The following is a 23,808-nucleotide window of genomic DNA, read 5'->3' on the forward strand; positions in this document are numbered from 1 at the left end:
AGAGCAACCTGGGCTATCATAACACCTGAGCAGTGCCACAGACTGATCGACTCCATGCCACGCCGCATTGCTGCAGTAATACAGGCCAAAGGAGGCCCAACTAAATACTGAGTGCTGTACATGCTCATACTTTTCATGTTCATACTTTTCAGTTGGCCAACATTTCTATAAATCCTTTGTTTTTATTGGTCTTCAGTAATATTCTAATTTTCTGATATGATGAATTTGAGATTTTCATTTGTTGTCATTTGTAATCATCAAAATTTAACAAAATAAACATCTGAAATATATGAGTTTGTATGTAATGTATGAATATAATATACAAGTTTCACTTTTTAAATGGAATTACTGAAATCAATCTACTTTTTCATGATATTCTAATTTTATGACCAGCACCTGTAATTCTTTTTATGATTTCTAGTTTTATAATTTCTCTGAGAAGAAAGAGCATTCATACTAAAAACAATGAAGATGCACAGATCAGGAATACTTTTCTGTTAGAGAAAAGCAAACAAATATATCACCAGTAGATGGGATAAGATAAAGATAAGGTTGGGATTATACACAGTAAAATGTATCCACTGTCTAACGTAAGGTGCCTAGAGAAACGCTGTAACCAAAACTATGAACAGAATACAAACATGATGCATAATAAGTCCAGTGATAAACTAGTAAAATAACAGTTATACATATGTGCTGCGTATAGTCCTCTTCACAGAACTGAGGTATTTATTAGTTATAAAATTATTATTATTAAAACAGTTTGTAAGTTTATTAATAATAATAATTGGAATATGTTGATCTCCCATGGGAGAAATTTACCTCTGCATTAAATCAATTGCCTTGGGGAGTAGTGGGCTGCCACTGTGGGGCGACTGGGGAGCAATCAGGGGTTAATTGTCTTAATCAGAGACCCAGAGTGGCAGTCTGTGGGAGTGGGATTTCAAACTCACAACCTCAGAATTCTGCGCTCTATGCCCTAACCACTAGGCCGCCGTCACATTAATCTGTTACCTCATTATTTATATGAACATAGGGCAGCAGCTCAAACATCCAGTGTTCTTGGTGTGTTTAGTCCCTCAGGATCCTACTTGCCCTCTTTTGACTGTGAGATTTGAAGTTGTCCTTCAGGGAAGGAAGAGGGTGACTGATGATCTTAGCAGTGTTGATTAACCATTTTTAGTGCCATCTTATGCACCGCGATGTAGGTTCCCTAGGTTGAGTCTTATGCAGCTTCCCTAGGTTGAGTCTTATGAGTGAAGATGTTGCTGGGATTTATTTGATAGTTAAAACATTATTCCTGCCTGCCACATTTGGACTGCTGAAACTGGACCAGAGGAAATTTACCCTCTAGGTGTGGTGGACATGTTTTTACGCAGACGTCTAATGCAAGTGAGACTTTTATGATTGTTTTCCTCCATTTTTAATTCTGTGCTGTCTCACATTAGTCATTGCTGTCCAAAGGGAGCAACAGTTGTCACACATGCAGCTTTGTTTACATGTTAGTGATAATTTGTAAGAAGTATAATGAGAATACAATCTATTTACACCAAACAAAATAAAAATAAAATAAAATAAAGTCCCATTTTAAAACCCATCAAACAAGTGGGAGACTTTCCCAATTACCTCTTCTAAGCAGGTTATGTTTTTTGCAGATTCTAACGAAATCTTTGATCATGAATCGTGCCAAAGAACAATACATTAAAGTTTGGTGATGATCTAGATCACAATCTTGGTACAAAAATATTTTTAATAGAGTCTCTAACATTGTGACATAGGGAAATTTGGCAGAACAAGCAGTTCCCTGCTAAACCAGATGGGGGCAGCAGTGACTATTGACAAGCTCAGTATCAAACTAAAAAGTTTATGGAGGTGTTATAATGAAGACAAAAACACAAGAAAATGGGACTTTGTTGTTTTGTTAGCAGGACCAATTGAAAACTAATAAATGGATTTTATGGATTTTGTTTCTACCAGAGATGCGCCTCGTGCCAAGGAACAATTGATTTAAATTTATCAATCCATGTGTGAGTTTAAGTCACAATTTGGTGCTTTTCAAGTTTATTTTTGTTTTCAGTCACTCATCTGATCCAGGTGAGTGACTGAATATAACATCTATGAATATAAAGACTATATGTCCTCTACATCAAGAGGTTTAAATGAGATGAAAAGGCTTTTAAGAGTGTGGTGCTTGGTAATAACTTTGAGTCAGCCTAGGGACGAATGAAACTCATTCCCAATGTTTATTGTAAATTAAAGAATTTTAAAAAAGTAATAAGAGGAGGCTGAAGTTTTTTTTTTATTTCATTTGATGTAGCACACTTTTTTTGTTTAGTTTGTTTGAATTTAACTTTAATGATGATAAAATGTCAAAGGAAGTTTTGTTTTGCTTTGTTTAATGCATAATTCTCAGATTGTAATATGGAATTATTATATAAAGCATAAGGTCTAACTAATTCCTATTCAAAAAACACATTAGTTTGACAAACAAAAAAAGTGTTACTTGTTAAAATAAACTTTTATCAACAGCTGCTGGTCATTTCAGTGTGGGTGGGAGGTCAGTAGTTTAATCTCCCCCTGGGGTCAGACTCTTCCTCTGATAACCTTTCATGACCTTAGCTTTTCTTATCCCCATCGTGTCTTATTCTATCCTTACTCTAATCCTTCCTGTTCTTGTCACACTGTTAGTCTTTCCATCCTCCCCCACTTTTCCCATACAATACGCAGAGGTCTTGGGGGATAATAAAAGCATTCTATTTACCAGCTTATTTTTTTTATACTAAACTGCTTGGAAAACCCATTTCTAGAGTTTTAACAGTTGAAAATGTCATCTAGGGGTTTACCTTGCTGAGATGTTCAGAGCTGTATGTCTTTCACGAGTGAATAATCTTATCACAGTTGATTATTTTCCTAAATTCTGGTCCTTTTTCCTAAAAAGGCAAAATAAACAGTCCGATCACAGAATATCATTGACTCAAAAAATATAAGCTGAAAACAATAAAGGTAACACCTTATTCGGTATTTTCTCAAAACTGTTTTTATACTCTAAGTAGTGAAATAACAAAGGAAATGTAAATCATGTTTGTCAGTTACCAGTACCTAGAGTAGCTGTATTTTAAATAATAAAATAAATAAAATATTAATATTTATACCTCTCCTTTTTTGATATGTCAATAAATCTCTGTTTTTCAGCTCATTATCCAAGGATCTCCAAACATTAACCTTTATAACTGAAATATCTGTTTCTAAAACTGGTTAAGATTTTAGTTTTTATTAGTGTTTGGTCTGCCTTTTCTTATCCTTAAATATAAAATATATATAATATAGCATTACAGCTTACTTATAAATATATTGTAATAAAAAGCAAAATCTCGTCATTAAAATTTTTATGAAAAGGATATATATATATAAGGGTAATCAAGTGTAGTCAATTAAATGCTGTTTTTTTGCACCAGTTTTTTTGAAAAATACTTCAAATTATCACATGCAATATTCTTGTTATACACAAGTCATTTTTTTTTTTTTTTTCTAAAAAAGACAGTCTGTTTAAAGAAAACAATATTTTAATACCTCCATAAGCATTTCCAAAATTATCAGAAAATAAAAACCCTTGCAGTCCTGACTCCAGTATTAAAGCTTGTCTGTTCCAATTGCTGATCTTCAATAAACCTCATTCTTGATTTTTTTTAGGTGCTTTTTAAAAATAGAGATACACTATATTGCCAAAAGTATTTGCTCACCTGCCTTGACTCACATATGAGCTTAAGTGACATCCCGTTCCTAATCCATAGGGTTCAATATGACGTCGGTCCACCCTTTGCAGCTAGAACAGCTTCAACTCTTCTGGGAAGGCTGTCCACAAGGTTTAGGAGTGTGTTTATGGGAATTTTTGACCATTCTTCCAGAAGCGCATTTGTGAGGTCGCACACTGATGTTGGACGAGAAGGCCTGGCTCTCAGTCTCCGCTCTAATTCATCCCAAAGGTGTTCTATCGGGTTGAGGTCAGGACTCTGTGCAGGCCAGTCAAGTTCATCCACACCAGACTCTGTCATCCATGTCTTTATGGACCTTGCTTTGTGCACTGGTGCACAGTCATGTTGGAAGAGGAAGGGGCCAGCTCCAAACTGTTCCCACAAAGTTGGGAGCATGGAATTGTCCAAAATGTCTTGGTATGCTGAAGCATTCAGAGTTCCTTTCCTTGGAACTAAGGGGCCAAGCCCAGCTCCTGAAAAACAACCCCACACCATAATCCCCCCTTCACCAAACTTTACACTTGGCACAATGCAGTCAGACAAGTACCGTTCTCCTGGCAACCGCCAAACCCAGACCCGTCCATCAGATTGCCAGATGGAGAAGCGCGATTCGTCACTCCAGAGAACGCGTCTCCACTGCTCTAGAGTCCAGTGGCGGCGTGCTTTACACCACCGCATCCGACGCTTTGCATTGCACTTGGTGATGTATGGCTTGGATGCAGCTGCTCGACCATGGAAACCCATTCCATGAAGCTCTCTGCGCACTGTTCTTGAGCTAATCTGAAGGCCACATGAAGTTTGGAGGTCTGTAGTGATTGACTCTGCAGAAAGTTGGCGACCTCTTCGCACTATGCGCTTCAGCATCCGCTGACCCCGCTCCGTCAGTTTACGTGGCCTACCACTTCGTGGCTGAGTTGCTGTCGTTCCCAAACACTTCCATTTTCTTATAATACAGCTGACAGTTGACTGTGGAATATTTAGGAGCGAGGAAATTTCACGACTGGATTTGTTGCACAGGTGGCATCCTATCACAGTTCCACGCTGGAATTCACTGAGCTCCTGAGAGCGACCCATTCTTTCACAAATGTTTGTAAAAACAGTCTGCATGCCTAGGTGCTTGAATTTATACACCTGTGGCCATGGAAGTGATTGGAACACCTGATTCCAATAATTTGGATGGGTGAGCAAATACTTTTGGCAATATAGTGTATATAACTATTATATAATAGAGAGATGGAGATTATTCTCTGTGTTGATAGACTGTGACCGATTCCCAGGCAACAGTGCAAGCAGGTAGCTCCCATTTGTCACCGCTGAGACTGCAGCTGAAATTGCAGGGTTCTAAAGTGTGGAAATGCCTGTGCTGGTGAGCATGTGTGTGTTTGGACGTGTGTGTGCATCTACTATCATTTGTCACATTCCACACATTCTCTGTCTGCCACCTGCTGTCCAAAACACAAAAGAGATTTGATCAAACAGTTAGATGCTGACCTATTCCCGCAATCATCGCTGAACCCTTACTGATAGGACCCCTGTGCTGCCCATCAGTAATACAGCTTAAAATTAAAAGTCAAATTATCTATTTTGTTGGATATATATGTAAAGAAAGACTTTTAAGCTCATCTGAAAAATGCCATGAAATAAATGGATCTAAAACTGTTTTTTTTTTTTTATCAGAATCACCAGATCATCTTAGATTGTCAGGACATTCCTTGGAGTCATTGTCAGGCTCAGTGACTCTTTCAGACTCTACTGGTTGCTGGTATTGTGTTTTACAAAGATGTTAAAATTGCTAGACTTTGTCCTGTTTAAAATCCAACACAACAATAAATCTTGCTTGGATTTTATGTGATATATCAATACAAAGTAATGCAAAACTGTAATGTGACCAGAGAGCCTTCTTTTAGATGTACAATGTCTTCTAGTCAGTTTCTAAGAGCTTAGTTTGCTTTAAACAACTGAATTCCTGCCCTGTGCTTATTGGGCCTCCAACAGTAACTATACTACAAAGGGCTCAGTACAAATTTGCCCTACAATTTTTTTCCAGATTATTCATCATAATCTCTGCTTCTATTTCTATTGATTCTATTCTATTGATTGGCAAAATTTGAGGTTTGCAGTTTTAACATGAGAAAAGTAAAAGTAAAATGTTTAAACAGTATAAATATGTTTTTAGGGAACTGGACATGGCTTTACTACAAATATAATGACATTAGTTTTACTATCTGGTGCAGCATTTCATGCACATAAATGAGCTCAGAAATATGAAAAGCCCAACACATCATTGGAGGAGAGGAAAAAACGGAAGGATAGGTGGAGGAAAAAGGAGGCAGCGGGGAGAAGACACATTTTTCAACAGAAGCTTCATTGACCAGTAGCAACATGGTGCTGATGTGTGTAAGAACAGGTCCCCTCTGTTAACCTCTGCAGACCGCCCTGCAGCCAGAGGATCAGTTTGGAGTCTGTCTGTCTGTCTGTCACTCCTACATCAGAGTGAAATCAACATCAACATAGAGATATCAACAAAACATGTCACTTATTTTATCTTATTGACAGAAATGGTTTATTATGTGTAAATCAGTTTAGGAAACAATTTGCTTTAAAATAAAATCTTTGCCTTAACAATAAACACTCCTCAGCGAGCCAAATATTTATTTTGTACTAATCAGTGAAACACTTTAAAGCAGACTTTTAATATAACTGCACAAAACAACAAGATACATTACAAAATCTATTTTTATAATTTCCCCTGCTGACCTGCTAATTAAATTTATACAGTCTTTTCTTAGTTTATATTTTTAATATTACTAGGAGGGTTTATTTTTAAGGATTTCTAGTAACATTTATGTGAAAGAATTTTTAAACCATTCACACATCATATTTTTCTGAATAGCTTTTAGAGAAGATAAAATAAGATAGACTTATATATATATATATATATATATATATATATATATATATATATATATATATATATATATATATATATATATATATATATATATATATATATATATATATATATATATATATATATATATATATATATATATATATATCATTAGTTGAAAGGTGTTGTCCATGATGGATGTAACACCCAGGCATCGTACTCGATGGCTGGCCTTTGGCTATATCTATGCAGTCATCAGTAAACTGATGACTTTGAAACCATGGAACAGTCCTATAGAGATTTCTATAAGGTTTTATTTCTCTGTTACATTGTGTTATCCAAACTCTTAAACCTGTCTTCTTTTCAAAGTGTTATCGAAATTTACCACCAGATGGCAACAGAGATTAGGACATGTGAAAAAGACTTTCATTTTCTTCCATTGAAGTTAGAAGCTTTTTTTTATTATTATTATTACTTCATAAATGCCAGAAAAATAGAGATATTTTTTTTTTGCTTGTATCTAAGTTTTTGCTAATTTTGACACATTTTTTTCTGACTCCTGCCTGAGTCAAGTCAAGATTACCTTTTATCAAATACCATTTTTTTCTTTGGGATTGAAATTTTGAATTTTTTATAAAATATATACTTTGATGTACTTAAGTATCAATCCAGCAGCAAAACATCCACACATGATGATGGAGCCCCTTTCATGCTTTACACCTAAAATGTTCTTATGCTTACACACGTTTTTCTCTTATCTCAAACTTTACTTAACTGGCAACTAATTTTCCTGTGGTTGACAAGTTTCTCTCTTTGTAACTTCTGCTAACATTTTCACAAGGTACCGTAGTTTGATTTAGGTTAGTTATTTAGTTTATCGACATTTTTAAAAACAAACAAAAAAAATAATTTCTGTGCGTAGATTAAGTTTCTTTCCTGGAACATAACTGCATTCCATGGTTTTTGTAACTGCATGCCGTAGAAGTTTGGCCTGAAATCGAAGTGGCGCCAGTGTACGACAGCCTCGCTTCTGTCAGTGAGCCCCAGGGCAGCTGTGACTACCATGTAGCTTGTCACCATCAGTGTGTGTGAAATGGTGAATGACTAAATGTGGTGTAAAGTGCTTTGAACTCTCCTGATTTGAAAAAGCACTATATAAGGACAGGCCAGTTACCCAGAGATGAACCAGGCTGTTTGAGCTCCATGGCTGATTTTTTTTTTTTTTTTTCTCAATTCTTATGATTTTTCCAAGAGGTTACCCAAGTAATCATAGTTTAAAGTAAAACAAATAACATCAAAATACATTTTTTTCCATTTTCACAATCTCTGTTGAAGGTAAAGTGATCTGAGACTATGTAAACTTCTGTATTTGAAAAGTATAATAAAAAATGATCTAAAGAATCTGTTTTGAAAATTTCCTCCTACAAAATGTCAGTGTGAAAAGTTATATATAGTCTTGCGGATAAGTAAAGTTTAGGCTCTAATCTTAAAGCTCAAGCATATTTTTATAGTGCAGCTTAAAAGCATTCCTGCATATTGAGACAAGCTAAGAGTCCTGGGTTACTAAGAAAAGAGCAAATTTTGGCCTAAGCAGTTCAACTTTACCGTTGACTAAATCAGATAAAATAAAGACACAACTTCAATCCAAAAACCTCCTATGATGATAACGTTCTATACTTAGCAACAGGCTCCAAACCCCCCTATCTTATGTGTTTTTAATGTTTTATTCATATTATTTGTTTTTTACATATACTTATCTAAGTATATATGCTATTTTAATAACTGAACAGTACACATGCTTTTTACTTTTACAGGTGCTGGTCATAAAATTAGAATATCATGAAAAAGTAGATTGATTTCAGTAATTCCATTTAAAAAGTGAAACTTGTATATTATATTCATACATTACATACAAACTCATATATTTCAGATGTTTATTTTGTTTAATTTTGATGATTACAAATGACAACAAATGAAAATCTCAAATTCATCATATCAGAAAATTAGAATATTGTGAAAAGGTTCAAAATTGATGGCCCCTGGTGCCACACTCTAATCAGCTAATTAACTCAAACCACCTGCAAAAGCCTTTAAATGGTCTTTCAGTCTAGTTCTATAGGCTACACAATCATGGGGAAGACTGCTGACTTGACAGTTGTCCAAAAGACGACCATCGACACCTTGCACAAGGAGGGCAAGACACAAAAGGTCATCGTTAAAGAGGCTGGCTGTTCACAGAGCTCAGTGTCCAAGCACATTAATAGAGAGGCGAAGGGAAGGAAAAGATGTGGTCGAAAAAAGTGTACAAGCAAGAGAGATAACCGAACCCTGGAGAGGATTGTGAAACAAAACCCATTCAAAAATGTGGGGGAGATTCACAAAGAGTGGACTGCAGCTGGAGTGAGTGCTTCAAGAACCACCACACACAGACGTATGAAAGACATGGGTTTCTGCTGTCGCATTCCTTGTGTCAAGCCACTCTTGAACCACAGACAGCGTCAGAAGCGTCTTGCCTGGGCTAAAGAGAAACAGGACTGGACTGCTGGTGAGTTGTCCAAAGTCATGTTCTCTGATGAAAGTAAATTTTGCATTTCCTTTGGAAATCAAGGTCCCAGAGTCTGGAGGAAAAGAAGAGAGGCACTTCATCCACGTTGCTTGAAGTACAGTGTAAAGTTTCCACAGTCAGTGATGGTTTGGGGTGCCATGTCATCTGCTGGTGTTGGTCCATTGTGTTTTCTGAGGTCCAGGGTCAACGCAGCCACATACCAGGAAGTTTTAGAGCACTTCATGCTTCCTGCAGCTGACCAACTTTTTGGAGATGCAGATTTCATTTTCCAACAGGACTTGGCACCTGCACACAGTGCCAAAGCTACCAGTACCTGGTTGAAGGACCATGGTATCCCTGTTCTTAATTGGCCAGCAAACTCTCCTGACCTTAACCCCATAGAAAATCTATGGGGTATTGTGAAGAAGAAGATGCAATACACCAGACCCAACAATTCAGAAGAGCTAAAAGCCACTATTAGAGCAACCTGGGCTATCATAACACCTGAGCAGTGCCACAGACTGATCGACTCCATGCCACGCCGCATTGCTGCAGTAATACAGGCCAAAGGAGGCCCAACTAAATACTGAGTGCTGTACATGCTCATACTTTTCATGTTCATACTTTTCAGTTGGCCAACATTTCTATAAATCCTTTGTTTTTATTGGTCTTCAGTAATATTCTAATTTTCTGATATGATGAATTTGAGATTTTCATTTGTTGTCATTTGTAATCATCAAAATTAAACAAAATAAACATCTGAAATATATGAGTTTGTATGTAATGTATGAATATAATATACAAGTTTCACTTTTTAAATGGAATTACTGAAATCAATCTACTTTTTCATGATATTCTAATTTTATGACCAGCACCTGTACATCCGATTATTCTTCTTTCTTTCTTCTTTGCATGCCTACTTTGCTTTTAACTTCCAATAATACAATATAAATAAATATTGAAGCAATGCAACTCTTAGTACTGGAGTGTATTTTAGCTACCCTGCCCATATCTAAATACCTAATGACATTAACCCTTACCTTCACAAAGTGACTTTGATTATCTTGATAAAACTTTGTTGTTATTTAAAAAAGTTCCCAATCAACTTTTATTTAGTAATAACAAAATTAATATTAAGTAAAAATTCATCAAATCCCTGGGAGTAGTTTCTACTTTTCTAAGATACTGGCAATATTAGTAACTGACCGACCACCTGGACAATCGCTCCTTCTGCTACCTTCCAACCAATTAAAATCCAAAAATCTCGGATCCTGTAAATCTGATCTAGGCCTTAAGGTCTGGTATCTGGACTTTTTAGATGTGCATCTGCTTTAACGCACCTGACGCAAATGCCTAAATCAACTCATTGTGCAGTCAAAGGCTCAGTCCTGATACAGCAAATTGCTCCTTTTTTTTTGTAAATGAGACTTTTAGTTTTATTTATTTAGATTAAAAGCTTAACATTGTAATGTTACTTTTATACTTAAGAATATGAGATATTGTTACTCTCTACAAATGAAAACATTTATCATGAAAGGATTTGATTACAAGGGAGGAGGAACTGTGCTCCGCTTCTCCTGGTCCATTTCTTACTGGTTGGTGTCTATTCAAATCAAATCAATTCATAATTACTTTTATTAATCCCAAAGGGAAGTTAATTGTTGCAGTAACTCATACGTTATTTTTTTAAATAGGTGTTGATAGCTGTAGGCAGGAAGGATCTTCTGTAGTGGTCTGTCTTTCACTGGATCTGGAGATGCCTCTTACTGAAGACGCTCTGTTGTTGTTTAAAAATTCCTCTGAAGAGGAAGCTTTGCTGCACAATATTGTTTTTTGTCAAGGTTTTTGGGGGGTTTTTAGAATTCCTCTTTAAACATGCTGGAATACAGTCTATTTTTATTTTTTTAAACAAGCAAAGTGACGTTATTTTTTACCTTTGTGGATGGATTTGGTAAAACTTTGATTTATCAGCAAACTCTGCTAGTAGTGAAACCAATAAAGCTCCTACTGCTGTTGTGATTGGATAACAATGGGAGGCAGGTACCCAATCAGCTTGAAGAATTGTAATGGAAGTCCCTCCCTTTTGCACACAAGTTATAGATGAAACTTTCCAGATCAATACCACGTAGTTCAACTTGAATTCTACACAGTATCAACATGGTTTATGCCAGGTTACAATAGTGCAATAAAATAGTGCAAGACACATCTGGAATATTTTTCAGAAGATTTCTTTTAAATTGGCCTGTTTTTATACAACAACTTTTCCAGTGAAATAATTCAAAAAGAGCTTTATATTACATTCGGTCATTGACACATTCACACTGATGTTGGGAAGCTACCATGAAAGAAACCACAGCTGCCCTAATTCACACTGTTAGACACGAGGCTGCCATACACAGGCGCTGCTAGGTCTTCTGACTACCATCAATATACAATGCGGGTGAAGTGTCTTACCCAAGAATACAACAACTGAGACAGAAGGAACTGGGATTTGAACTAGCGACCCTCCGGTTGCATGGCATACTACAGCATCCTACCAAAATAATTATATATTTTATTAACACTCAATTCTAAACAAACCCATCTTTGAACTATCTCTGGATTTTATTTTATTTCCTGTTCAATGAAATCATTATTTTGTTTTTTCTCGATGTTCTTCTTTTGGCCTTTTTATTCCCTGCTGGATTTGCTGTGTGACCTTTAACCAATTAGGGTTTATTGTTAGGTGGTTGCTAGGTACAGCAGGCAGTAAATGAGAGGTGAGGGTGAATGGTTTTTGTCCTTGAACTCTGAGAACTTTTAATGGGCTCAACATGTAGAAAGAAAGCAGAAGGAACATATAATATCCCAAAATCTTGTATTTGTAAATTGGTATTTTAAATTCTAATATTATGAATGTCTTTCTTCTTAGTTCTGGCTTTCAGATTTTTTCAATTTTCAGATTTTTTTTATTTTTGAAAGTTCAGTAAAAAGAGCACAAACAATATACTATTATTATTTTTGGACAATTCTGCCAATGATAAGCCTCTGCTGCTCTACTAAGTTTGATAGAACATTAAGGGGACAGTATGTCAATAATTATGCGCAGAGTTCCCTATTTGAGCTTCCATTTAATTGATTACCTTTTGCACCCAGAGTAGTTTGAAAGGAAAACACTCACTCATCAGAATTTAAATTGACTTTTACTTTGAACCAATTTCATGTTGGCACCACATTTTTCCCACAGTAGCCTAACAATGACGCACAATCAAACCTCAGCCTAAACAAACACTTCCACTCAGTGACAAATGTTCAGCAACACTCCGGACCCTCATTTTGGACCTCAGCAAACATTTAGAGAAACACAATACAACAGAACAAGCGTCTCTTTGTCATCGTCTGCAAGTGGGGCCCCCGTATTTGCTGCGTGATCGCTAAGCTGGTGCATAGAGAAGGATCATGGATTAAATATAACTGCATTCAATGTTTTGCCACAGAAAAAAAAAATGTTTTATTCAGTTCTAATGTTCCAATCTTATGTATTCCTCAAAGGAAAAACTGAAAATCAGTTTTGTTTTATTTCAGTATTTAGGAATCCTCAGTATATTTTAACACATGACACACTGATGACATCCATAAAGTCAAAGGTTCAAGAAATAGTCCTGGTCTAACTAACTTTTGTTATTTGAATCTAATTAAAGTAAACAGAAATGTCAGGTTTTCTCTCTCTTCAAAGAAAATATTTGTTGGATATTATTTAGATTCCTTTCTTACATAATATTCAACCATTTTGTCAGTTTTTGTCTGATATTCTAAATTCTAACGTTAATGTTTTCTCCCATTTCTTAAAAATGCAATTAGACTTCATTTTACATATAGTTGTGCAGATTTTTCCACATGACTCAATTCAACTCTGGTTCTTTGAGACTGGGATAAACATAAAAAGAGAAAAAAAATAAGCCAGCAGTATATTGCCGCCCTCTAGAGGAGTCGACAGGCAAATTACAAAAGGAGAAATAAGCGTGGAGGTGTGGAGGGGAGGAAACCTTCTAGTTAGAGCAAAAGAGTGTGACAGAAAAGTAAGTCATTGCAAAGAGAGGAAGGAGAGAAGGAAAGAGAAAAGGACTTGTTTTGGAATATTCTTTTGGAAAATATCTCATGAATATTCACTCTATAGAATTATGAATTATGAATTGCATATAACCAGTTGAAGATGGGAATATAGCTCCTGGTTCTGTGTAGTATTTGTTTAACCAGTTGGAGTGTTTTCATCTGGACCTGCTGCAGATAGAGGATGGGAGCTTTTAACATCTGCCTTACACTATTTTTCCTCGCCTCCAATCCTGTGCAAACTCAGTGGTTGTCTTTCTGGTGGGTAAAACCAACGACCACCACTGTTCCTCCTACCTTGACTTCTCCCGCCGTCACCTCCAAGGAACCTTCCACGACCCAGGGGACACCTTCAGAGTGGGGAGTGGGAAAAGTGGACATAATAACTGCAAATGATGTGGAGAGCACTCAGTTAGAGGGGTCTATGCTGTCCTCTACACCACACAGCTCAGTGGATTTAGATTCCCTCACCACTATGAAAACGTTAACATTGTCTCCTGCTGGGAACCCAAGTGGAAGTAACAGAGGCTGGTTCAAGAAGAAACCACTGAAACAATGGAAGAGTGGTGAGTGATAAAAGGAGTCAGGAGTCATTTTTTTCTGAATAATACAGTGTCCTAAAGAAAAGGAACTACAGTAAGACTTAACATCAATTTGACACGGGCACCATCAACTCAAACAATAAACTATCTCAGCTGCTTCCTAGGACCCTCATTGATTACACTTAAGCAAAAAATGCTCCTTCCGAATGCCTCATATTGGAGCTTCTACCTCCTATACATGCTTCTATCCCTTCACCTTTTTTAAGAAAACCATCCAAGTTAGGAAGGTAGTTCCTGACTGCCATGATGTTCATTAAAAAAATTAATAATGCAATTATTCATATGTAGAATACAGTCAGACTTGCCCTCATTTAAGCCATATTGGTGTGTTTTTGAGCAGGATACAACTATTTGACCTCATGCCATGGCATCTCAATAGCATGTAAGCTTGAACCTTGATTGGACCACTTCAAAATCTTTTATATGTTTTGCTGAGTCATTCAGAGGAGGGCTTTCAGATGGGATATGGATCACTTTCATGTACCATAACCCATGAGGGGTTAGGTTTATGGTCATTACAATAAAGAGCAGAATTTAGAGGTCTTATCTTTTAAAAAGCTGAACCTTTTTCTTGTCAACTCACTGTTCCCTAAATTTTCTATTGTTTTGTTTGCTTTTTGTTTTCAATCAACAGCGGTTTTTACGTTGAAAATCTCCAATGGTTGCCATTATTGTAATCTCTTACTTTCTGTCAAACAAAAACGCTAATTTTAGATCTTGGTTTCTCTGTGACCTTCCTTAATAAGGGCCCTTTTAAGACCTGTTTTTTCTCATAGGGGTGTTCTCCACTGCTCCATCCTTTCTCCATTTGTGGATAATTGCAAATGAGGCTATTAATTGGAGCTAAAAAAGACTTAGAAATAACTTCTAACTTATAGATTGGGGCTACACAGTTTGTAGCCCTGCTGCCTTGCAGCAAGACGGTTTCAGGTTCGATCCCCGGCCCCGGGTCTTTCTGCATAGAGTTTGCATGTTCTCGATGTGCATGCGTGGGTTTTTCTCTGTGTACTCTGGCTTTCTCCCACAGTCCAAAAACATTACTGTTAGGTTAATTGGTTTTGCTAAATTTCCCCTAGGTGTGAATGTGTATGTGCATGGTTGTATGTCTCCGTGTTGCCCTATGACAGACTCCCAAACCCATCCAGGGAGTACCCAACCTCTTCCCCATAGGATGCCAGAGATAGGCACCGGCCCCATGGTGACCCTGATGGAATAAGCAGGATAAGTTGAATGGATGGATTTCTAGTCTGATAACGATGAGTTGGTCTGCCATCTACTGTTAATTGTTATTTCAGATCTGTCGTCTGTTGTTCTGGTTTGACAGTGTAGGGGCTTGGGTGACATTAGTGAACTAAAGTCATCTTTTAAAAAGTGGGAAGCTGGGTAATAATTTTTCATGGTAGGTGATTATTGGCTCACATAGCGCCCCACAGGTTTGAATGGCTTTTTCCCTTAATACAGGAAATACCAATTTCAAAGCTCATCTTTTGATATACAGTACTTTTAAGTTTTATGATTTTAAAAAGGGAATAACAGAAATACGTAAAGAAGCAAAAAAAATACTTAAAACAGCTGTGTAGTTTTGCCATCAGATTCAACAATTGTAACTTCAGCATAATAACACAGTACTTATTAAAATATAAATATGTAACAGCATTGTATCCCACATATCAGAGGCTGATTTTTTTCAGTGCACTTGTTGTAACTTACCAAAGGCAGCTGCAACCTGGGACACCAATTATAACATTCTTGATTTTGTCCATCTAGAATTACAATTAGACAGATTTATTTTTGTCATTTTGTATACACAAGTATATACAAAAATTCATTGAAAACAGCTCTAAACAATTTCATTTTTTAAGATGCAGCCTTGAAAACAGTAATAAATATGAAAACATATGACTGTATATTTACAGTTCTAACATTAATTAATTGTTATAAATAAAATAATCCATTTTACACAACATTCAGCAGTCTAATAGCAGTGAGGAAGAAGAAACTATTATGGAAATTAATGGGATTATGGATTATGGATAAATTATGGAAATTATCTACCTCATGCTAACTTTTTTTCTTGCTCAGCTCACAATAACAATTCAGAGATCCAGCAGAATAACATCAAATGTTCTGCAAATATCATATTGTGTTCATAATGCATAACATGTTAGGATTTTTCTAGTGTGTTCCATAATTCGAGACATAACCTGAGAGTATGTGAGGTACGGGAATTTGTACCATTAAAATAGCATGAGCTAAGTTTGTAGACTCAACGAAATCTAAAGGAGGGGGGGGGGGTTTAGACAGCTGGAAGCTTTTATGTGGCAGCTTGGGTCAAAGAGGGATTAAAAGGTTATTGATGGAGACACTGAGGGAGTTGGTGATATTAGTTTTTACAAGACTCAACAAGCTGATATAAGCTTTCATGTGGTCAACATGACAAGGATTAGCTGAAGGAGGCGGGACTGGGAAGGGGAGAGCCTGACCCCAAATTTGTAATTAGACTAGTGACAGATTAAGTTGCTTTGTTTGCAGCAAAACAGTAGAAGAAACTGAATCGATTACAATACAATTTTTTTTTTTTTTTTTGCTTTAAGGAACATTTGGAGATGATGCTTCCATATTTCCAAATTATATTTCTCTTCATCTAATGGTGGCTGCAGAGGGCATCCCTGTAAAAATGGCACCATTATCCACATATTTAACAGCAGAGATGAGGTTTGCAGGATTGTGAGCGTTACTATTTTTCCTCCAAATTGTTCAGTGGTCATCAGACCACAGGACATGACTCAAAGACTTAAAGTATTTGACCCTGTGAGTATTTAAACACTGTTCTGCCTTTGTTATGCTGCTTTTGAAGTAATGGCTTCTTAATGTGTTTCCTGCCAGCCCATGTCAGCACAGAACTTGTTTAATTGTGGATATAACACTTATCAGCAACACCTCTTCACTTCAGGGACACAGAGCCTGTCTCCTTCCTAATGATTTGATTCCTGGACATTTCTGTAATGGTTTTGGTCATTTTTAAGTTTTCTTTTGAATTCTTTTAATTGGTTTTATTTCCAGTTTGTGTTATTCTAGTTGTTTTTGGTAGTATTTGAGTTCTTATGTATTTCTTGTTAATCCTCCTTCACATAGCTCCATTCTAGATACTTCCATCCATACCTGTTCCTCATCTGCTAATTAGCCCAGTCTTTGTTCAGTCTCCCATTTATACTCCTCTTCAGATACTGTTTGCTGGTTCCACGTCACTTCTTTGCTCGTCATGTCTGTTTTTCCTGATGTCTTCTGGTTTTTGGTTATTTTTTGTGCTTCAGTTGCCTCCTTTTTGTTATTAAATCTGCAAGAAAACCACTTCAGCTTCCATCTTTTCATCCTCTCAATGTGAGCAGCAGATGGCCGCTCACACTGAGCCTGGCTCTGCTGGAGGTTTCTTCCTGTTAAAAGGGAGTTTTTCCTCTCCACTGTCGCTACAAGCATGCTTAGTGTGAGGGCTTGCACTCGAGTCAATCAGTCGATGCAATAAACTGGTTTTCCTTAGATAGAAAAGTTTTAACAATTTGACTGGATGAACTGGTGAAATTTAAAGTGCCTTGAGATAACATGTGTTGTGAATTGGCACTATAGAAATAAACTGAATTGAATTAGATAAGAATATTTACTCAATGACTTTCATTGCTAATTTCGCAGCAGAGGAACAGACTTGAAATATGATTATAATTTAAGGTCTCTCTGAGTTCATCTGCTCCTTTTGGCCGTTACAAGGGTCCAAGCCTTGCACATCTGGACTGGAGGAGTGAGGCTTTTAGAGTGTTTAGTTTATATATTTAGACTCTGTTTGTACCCCCCACCTCTATTGGAAACATTAAACTTTTAAATATGGAAAGGTCGTCCTTGTAGTTGTGTGAAGGGTGCACAGAAGCTCATCCACCCACAAACATCCAACCCCAAACCTCTAATCAAGCTTTTTTCCAGTTGGTCTGACTGATGAATTAGAGACCCCCGAAAGTTGGCCTGTCTGGTCTGGCCCGGCCTTTGTGTGCTTTCTAGAACGTGGGTGTTTTTGTGTGCCTCTGTGTGTTTGTGCATATGATACAAATATAAGTTGAAGGGGGTAGCCTGGCTGGAATGCTGATTTTGTTACTATGGGAGACAGGCTCCATCGAAAGAGAATCATGGGAATGTGAGGCCATCTCTGCACATGCACACTAAATACTCTAATTGCCAAACACTGGGTGCACTTTTCTGTTTCAAGGGATTATGTCCATGTGAGGCAGGGCAGTGATGCGTAGGCACTAGTCTGGATCAAATCAGTCCAAATTAAAGCCGTGTCAGGATGATTCGTATGTACCTCTGCTCTTTAATCTAACATGCTGGGAAAAACTACCAAGACAGGGATAGGGATCTGCTAGAAATTTAATGCAATAGGAGTTATCTAACTCTTTACCTGAAATAAAGGATGAACTTATCCTCTCCCTACTGAGCAGTTAGTGAGGCACCAGCATGTGTTGATTGGTTCACTAATATCTGCTGTGTTTCAATTCAGTGTTGTACTCTTGACATTTTGCTTTTTTGTTGTATTTGTCAGACAATGGCTCAGGAAATCATCTGGACCTGATGGATTTGATCGGTATCCCTCTCCCTCCTGCTGTCTCCTTCACCCCTGGATTTGAAGCATTCCCAGCCTACAGCTTTGGAAGCGAAGCCAACGTTGGCCGACTCACGAGATCCTTTGTGCCCGGACCTTTCTACAGGGACTTTGCCATTATTATCACGGTGCTGAAAAAAACCCAACATTCTTTAAAAAGTATTTGTACTGCCATTGAGAGCGGTCATCATAGGGCTGATCTATTTTCAGTTTTTAGTTAAGTGATTTGAAAAATCCTGTATGACCTCATTTTAACTTTATCATATTGTTTAATATTACAGCTGCTCAATGAAAAGTATTTTAATGCAACTTTATATAACAGACCAACACAAAGGAGCCCATAATAGTGATCAATACATGAAATATGTTTTACAAGCAGAAATCTGAAAAGTGTGACATACATTTGTGTTCTTATAAAATAACTTTTTCTAAAATCTTTGGAATATGTCCCTGAAATTGACATTTTTGCTTCTTTTTGATATTGTTCAGGGCCTCTCATGCTTACATGGAAAATTAAAAAAAACCTTTAAAGTCTTGCTGTATATTTTGAATTCAAAGCCGTACTTTGACCTGATAATTTTAGTACAGGAATACAATGTGCCTTAAATCATTCCATTGTATCTCTGGCTGTAGGTTTGGTGTTTGTGTCTTGAAATAGAAACTCTACCGAAGGTTTTGGCAGTGCCTAAATGTCTACCTACTAGGATTTCTCTTTGTTTAACTGCATGTAACCTCCCATAGAGGCCAGATGACCTTCTCTACATTTGCTGTAGAAATGTACATTTACCTGATGCTGCCACCACCATGTTTAGGCATGGGGATGATGTGATCAGGGTAATGCTCATTGTTTCCACTGTAAATATTGTTTAGCACATAGACCAAAAATCACCATATGGTCTTATTTGATCATAGCCAAGGGAAATTAGTTGGATTATATTTAGAAGTTTTAAACAAGCTAAAGAAGAGCATGCTCTTCAGATTATTATTTTAGAAAGTAAAAAAAAAAAGTGTATAGCTGGTTGGTTGGTCTACGACATTATATGTAAATTTACATTTTCATGTAACTTTCAATTACAATGGATTAGTGGGATTTCTGAGTTTTAATCATTTAAAAGATACTGCTGTTGCTCAGAAGAACAGAAAAAATGTCAAACTTTAAGATGTTCAACACTTACTATAATCTATTAGTAGTCTGTACAACCCGACATTCCTGACATACCCTTTTTACAAGTATTTTCTCTAATGGCCTCACTCTTTCCGTCTCTTTAGGTGCGTCCAGCAAATCAGAGAGGAGGCGTTCTTTTTGCCTTCACAGATGCTCATCAGAAGGTTGTGGAGCTCGGTTTGGCCCTCACTGCAGTTCATAAAGGCCTCCAGAGCATCTTATTGTACTACACTGACAAAGAACAGGCCTCTCATAGCCACAAAGCTGCTGCTTTCAGTGTCCCAGACATGACTGGGCAGTGGACACGGTTCACGGTGGGTCGATGGCTGAGGCTTTTTCTTTATAATAATAACAATCCATAAAAAAAAACTTCCTTTACGTTTGTTTTTTTTACTTTTATCCTTTAGGTTTGTCAGGTTCTTTCCTTAATCCATACACACTCAATTTAAGAGGATGAAAATTACAACAAAATTTGCCGTTTATATCTTGGATCCTTATCTTTTGGCTTTTTGAGCTAAGATTTTATTCAGTTTTACCTTTATGCTCGTATTATTTTTGGGTGCAAATTACCAAGATAAAAAAGTGCTGGAGAGTTCTAAGCAGTTTCTTTGCCAAAACATTGCAGTGAAAATCAATTTAACAAAACAACAATTAATGTATGATTAAAAAAAAAAAAATAAGATATATTTCTAATAAATAGCTTTCTCCTGATGCAGTTGGCGGTGGAGCATAATGAAGTGCGTCTTTACATGGACTGTGGTGAAGCTAAGTTGGTGACTTTCCAGCGGAGCCCAGAGAGACTCACCTTTTCACACAACTCGGGCATATTTGTTGCAAATGCAGGAAGCACAGGGCTTCAAAAGTTTGAGGTAAGTAAAGCTCATTGTTCATACATGTGTTGGACATTTTATGTCTTGTTAAAAAATAGACAAAGGATAAAAGGGAAGTAGAAAGCTCTTAAGACATTATTTATAGATTCTTATAACCATGTTATGGAGCTGAAATAAATGATCAGCTCTGTGTCCTTCCAGCCAACATTCAGTGCAGTTAAACTGTGTCTTTTTTAAAGGGGAGGATTTTCTACTTCATAAAACATTCTAGCTGCAGAGATATAAAACAAATGAAGACTACTGACCTTTTGATTTTTGTAAAAAAAATAAGATAATTGTGCATTGTAAGGTGCATCTGAAAGCGTAATAATGTCCCAAACCTACAATTTGTGGTTACAATTGTAGCAATTTCAGCCCTCCCTTCAGCTATATATTGTCCTTCCTTTAAATGAATTTTTCACTTCCAATGGGTCCCCTTCTGCAAGACTAACATGACCTTGAAGCCCATTACTGTTGCTTTTACTGATGCAAATTTTCAAATTCTATATATGAAAGGGATTCAGCAGTCTTATAACTGATAAACCAACTACAGCTTTAGATTGTTTTTAGATTAGTTTTAATTCTTAGCACCATTTAGACCTGATACCTGGATCTTGACAAATTAAAAATGAGGTGTCACAACACTGAAGATAACACGGTTGCCATAGCATCAATAATTGTAGACAGCTCAGAATAAACACAAAACAACTTGGATTCTCTGCCTATCCATTCATCCATCAGACTCAGGGAGGTATTTCTAACAAATTGAAAATTCAATAAGAAGAGCACGGAACAACAGTCCGATTAATTTTCCCATTAGCAGGAGTGGCTTGACACCAAAAAGCGAACAGCAGTTATCCATGTCCTATGAATTAATTAATTAAGGAATGAACAGGAAGTTATTTCAGAAAATTTCAGACAGACAATTTGACAAACAACAATAAATAAATCAACCAAATACACACAAAAAGACTAACAAACATCAACCAAACCAAACACCAATTTCCAAACTAACTAAATTCATTAATTGAACATAAATAGAAACAAAACCCTCCACCAAATAAACCTGTCGGTATATACAGCCATAGAAAAGACATTGATTAATGTAAATAGTCTGATAAGGGGTATGAAGAAGTAAAACTTATTTTTCATACCTCCTCTTCCTCTAATTGCCCTCAAATTTACTTAAAAGATACGTAGCTATGTGTGTGTGGAGCATCTTGAAGCTGTGACTTTTCCAATTTGAAGAGTTTGCTTAACATCTGTCTCAAGGCCGCAGCAATCTCTGGTCGTTAAACACCTCTTTCTATCACATTTTGTGGACAGTTTATTTTTCTCGCAAAAAATTCACTTATTGAAATACATGTTTGCTGTTAGCTCACCAAACCTGATGAAGACCAACCAGCTGAAACTTAATGGTTGGTAGCCTCTCATTATTACCTATGATTTAAGCAGTGATGGAGGGTTTGCTTCACCAGGTATTTGACCCTTTCCAGTGTGGTTGTGCCAGCTAATTGTTTGTCGTCTATAAAAGTCAGCAAAAAACGACTTAGGGTTAGTCTGATTATCACTCGGGTTTTAGTGTGAAGCTGACTCTGTCCTTCATATTTTAGAGTCCAGAAACAGGGAGGAGGTGAGAAGAGAGGAAATAACAGAGAATAAGGGAGGGAGATGGTGAAATGCAGGAGATACTGGAAAAAATATGGGGGAGTAAATGAATAAGAGATGAGGAAGTTAGAGATGTCAACGCGGCTTAGTTTTGATCCAGTCAAGGGCAAAGATTATGCCAGTTAGGATAATCCTTGAGCAATGTTCCACAAAAAAAAAGAAATTATACCATCACAAGTTTGTTAAAGCTGTGATAATAGACCAGCTGATTATGTGTATACGAGCCCCCTTAGCAGCAGTTTGTTCTCTTAGCTCTTTCTGGGTCACTGCAGTGCTTTAGGACGGTATGGTATGGTATGGCATCCTTTCCAATCCATGCGTTTATGCATAAATTCTGCATATTTGATCATTTCTAACAAATACAATAAATGGGTTTTAGAGGTATTTCATTAGGTGAAACATGTATGCATAGGGAAATAAGAAGATGGATGGATGGATGGATGGATGGATGGATGGATGGATGGATGGATGGATGGATGGATGGATGGATGGATGGATGGATGGATGGATGGATGGATGGATGGATGGATGGATGGATGGATGGATACATACATGCATGCATGCATGCATGCATGCATGCATACATACATACATACATACATACATACATACATACATACATACATACATACATACATACATACATACATACATACATACATACATACATACATACATACATACATACATACATACATATATACATACTGTACATACATACATACATACATGCATGCATGCATGCATGCATGCATACATACATACATACATACATACATACATACATACATACATACATACATACATACATACATACATACATACATACATACATACATACAATTAGAGCAAAGACTTGGTTTTTCAGAGAGATAAGAAAAAAGTTTTTGGTGGGAGCTTTCTTCCCTTGGAAATCATTCTCCAAATTTCATTTTATACTTTATTTATTCTATGACAAAATATTTTATCCCAAAATGTTTTCTGAGAAAATATATAACATCAGTTTTTGCTATCAGTGTGAAAATTTGTTCTCTCCAATATATTTATTTTACTTTTAAAAATGTTTTCCCCTTCCAGATCCCTTTATCATACTTTAAAACGTATTTCCTCCTTTTCAAAGACTAGGCTTTATTAAACTAAAAATTTAAGTATTACTTAGAACCAAGAATATTTTTCCCTCCACAGATAAAACCAGTGGTATGTTGGTCATTAGGTATTCTAGCTGATGTCACAGCTTAATCGTATTTATTCTTATTCTCTATGATTTTCCATCCACAGGGATTTATTCAGCAGCTGGTCATAAAGGACGATCCTAGAGCAACAGAGGAGCAGTGTGAGGAGGACGATCCATATGTGAGACACAAACACAGCAGCTATATGGGTGCAGAATTAGCACATATACAGGTGCTGGTCATAAAATTAGAATATCATGAAAAAGTAGATTGATTTCAGTAATTCCATTTAAAAAGTGAAACTTGTATATTATATTCATACATTACATACAAACTCATATATTTCAGATGTTTATTTTGTTTAATTTTGATGATTACAAATGACAACAAATGAAAATCTCAAATTCATCA

General features: G+C 36.5%; 1 protein-coding gene across 6 annotated transcripts in view; it reads left to right on the plus strand.

The window, feature by feature from the left end:
• The window catches only part of col15a1b (collagen, type XV, alpha 1b), a 69,941-nt gene that overhangs the window by 12,564 nt on the left and 33,569 nt on the right, over positions 1-23,808 (plus strand). For 3 of the 6 annotated variants that reach the window (XM_038300482.1, XM_038300481.1, XM_038300483.1), the window contains exons 1-5: positions 13,237-13,842; positions 18,464-18,651; positions 19,793-20,002; positions 20,405-20,557; positions 23,504-23,578. In XM_038300482.1, coding sequence (XP_038156410.1) covers positions 13,461-13,842; positions 18,464-18,651; positions 19,793-20,002; positions 20,405-20,557; positions 23,504-23,578 — 1,008 coding nt within the window. In that variant the 5' untranslated portion in view covers positions 13,237-13,460. Of the gene's footprint in view, positions 1-13,235; positions 13,843-18,463; positions 18,652-19,792; positions 20,003-20,404; positions 20,558-23,503; positions 23,579-23,808 lie in introns of those variants that run through there. The other 3 variants (XM_038300480.1, XM_038300484.1, XM_038300485.1) reach the window with 3 other exon arrangements.

The sequence above is a fragment of the Cyprinodon tularosa genome, unplaced genomic scaffold, assembly GCF_016077235.1.
Source record: "Cyprinodon tularosa strain WSP-4 unplaced genomic scaffold, ASM1607723v1 ctg45, whole genome shotgun sequence".
Classification (NCBI taxonomy): domain Eukaryota; kingdom Metazoa; phylum Chordata; class Actinopteri; order Cyprinodontiformes; family Cyprinodontidae; genus Cyprinodon; species Cyprinodon tularosa.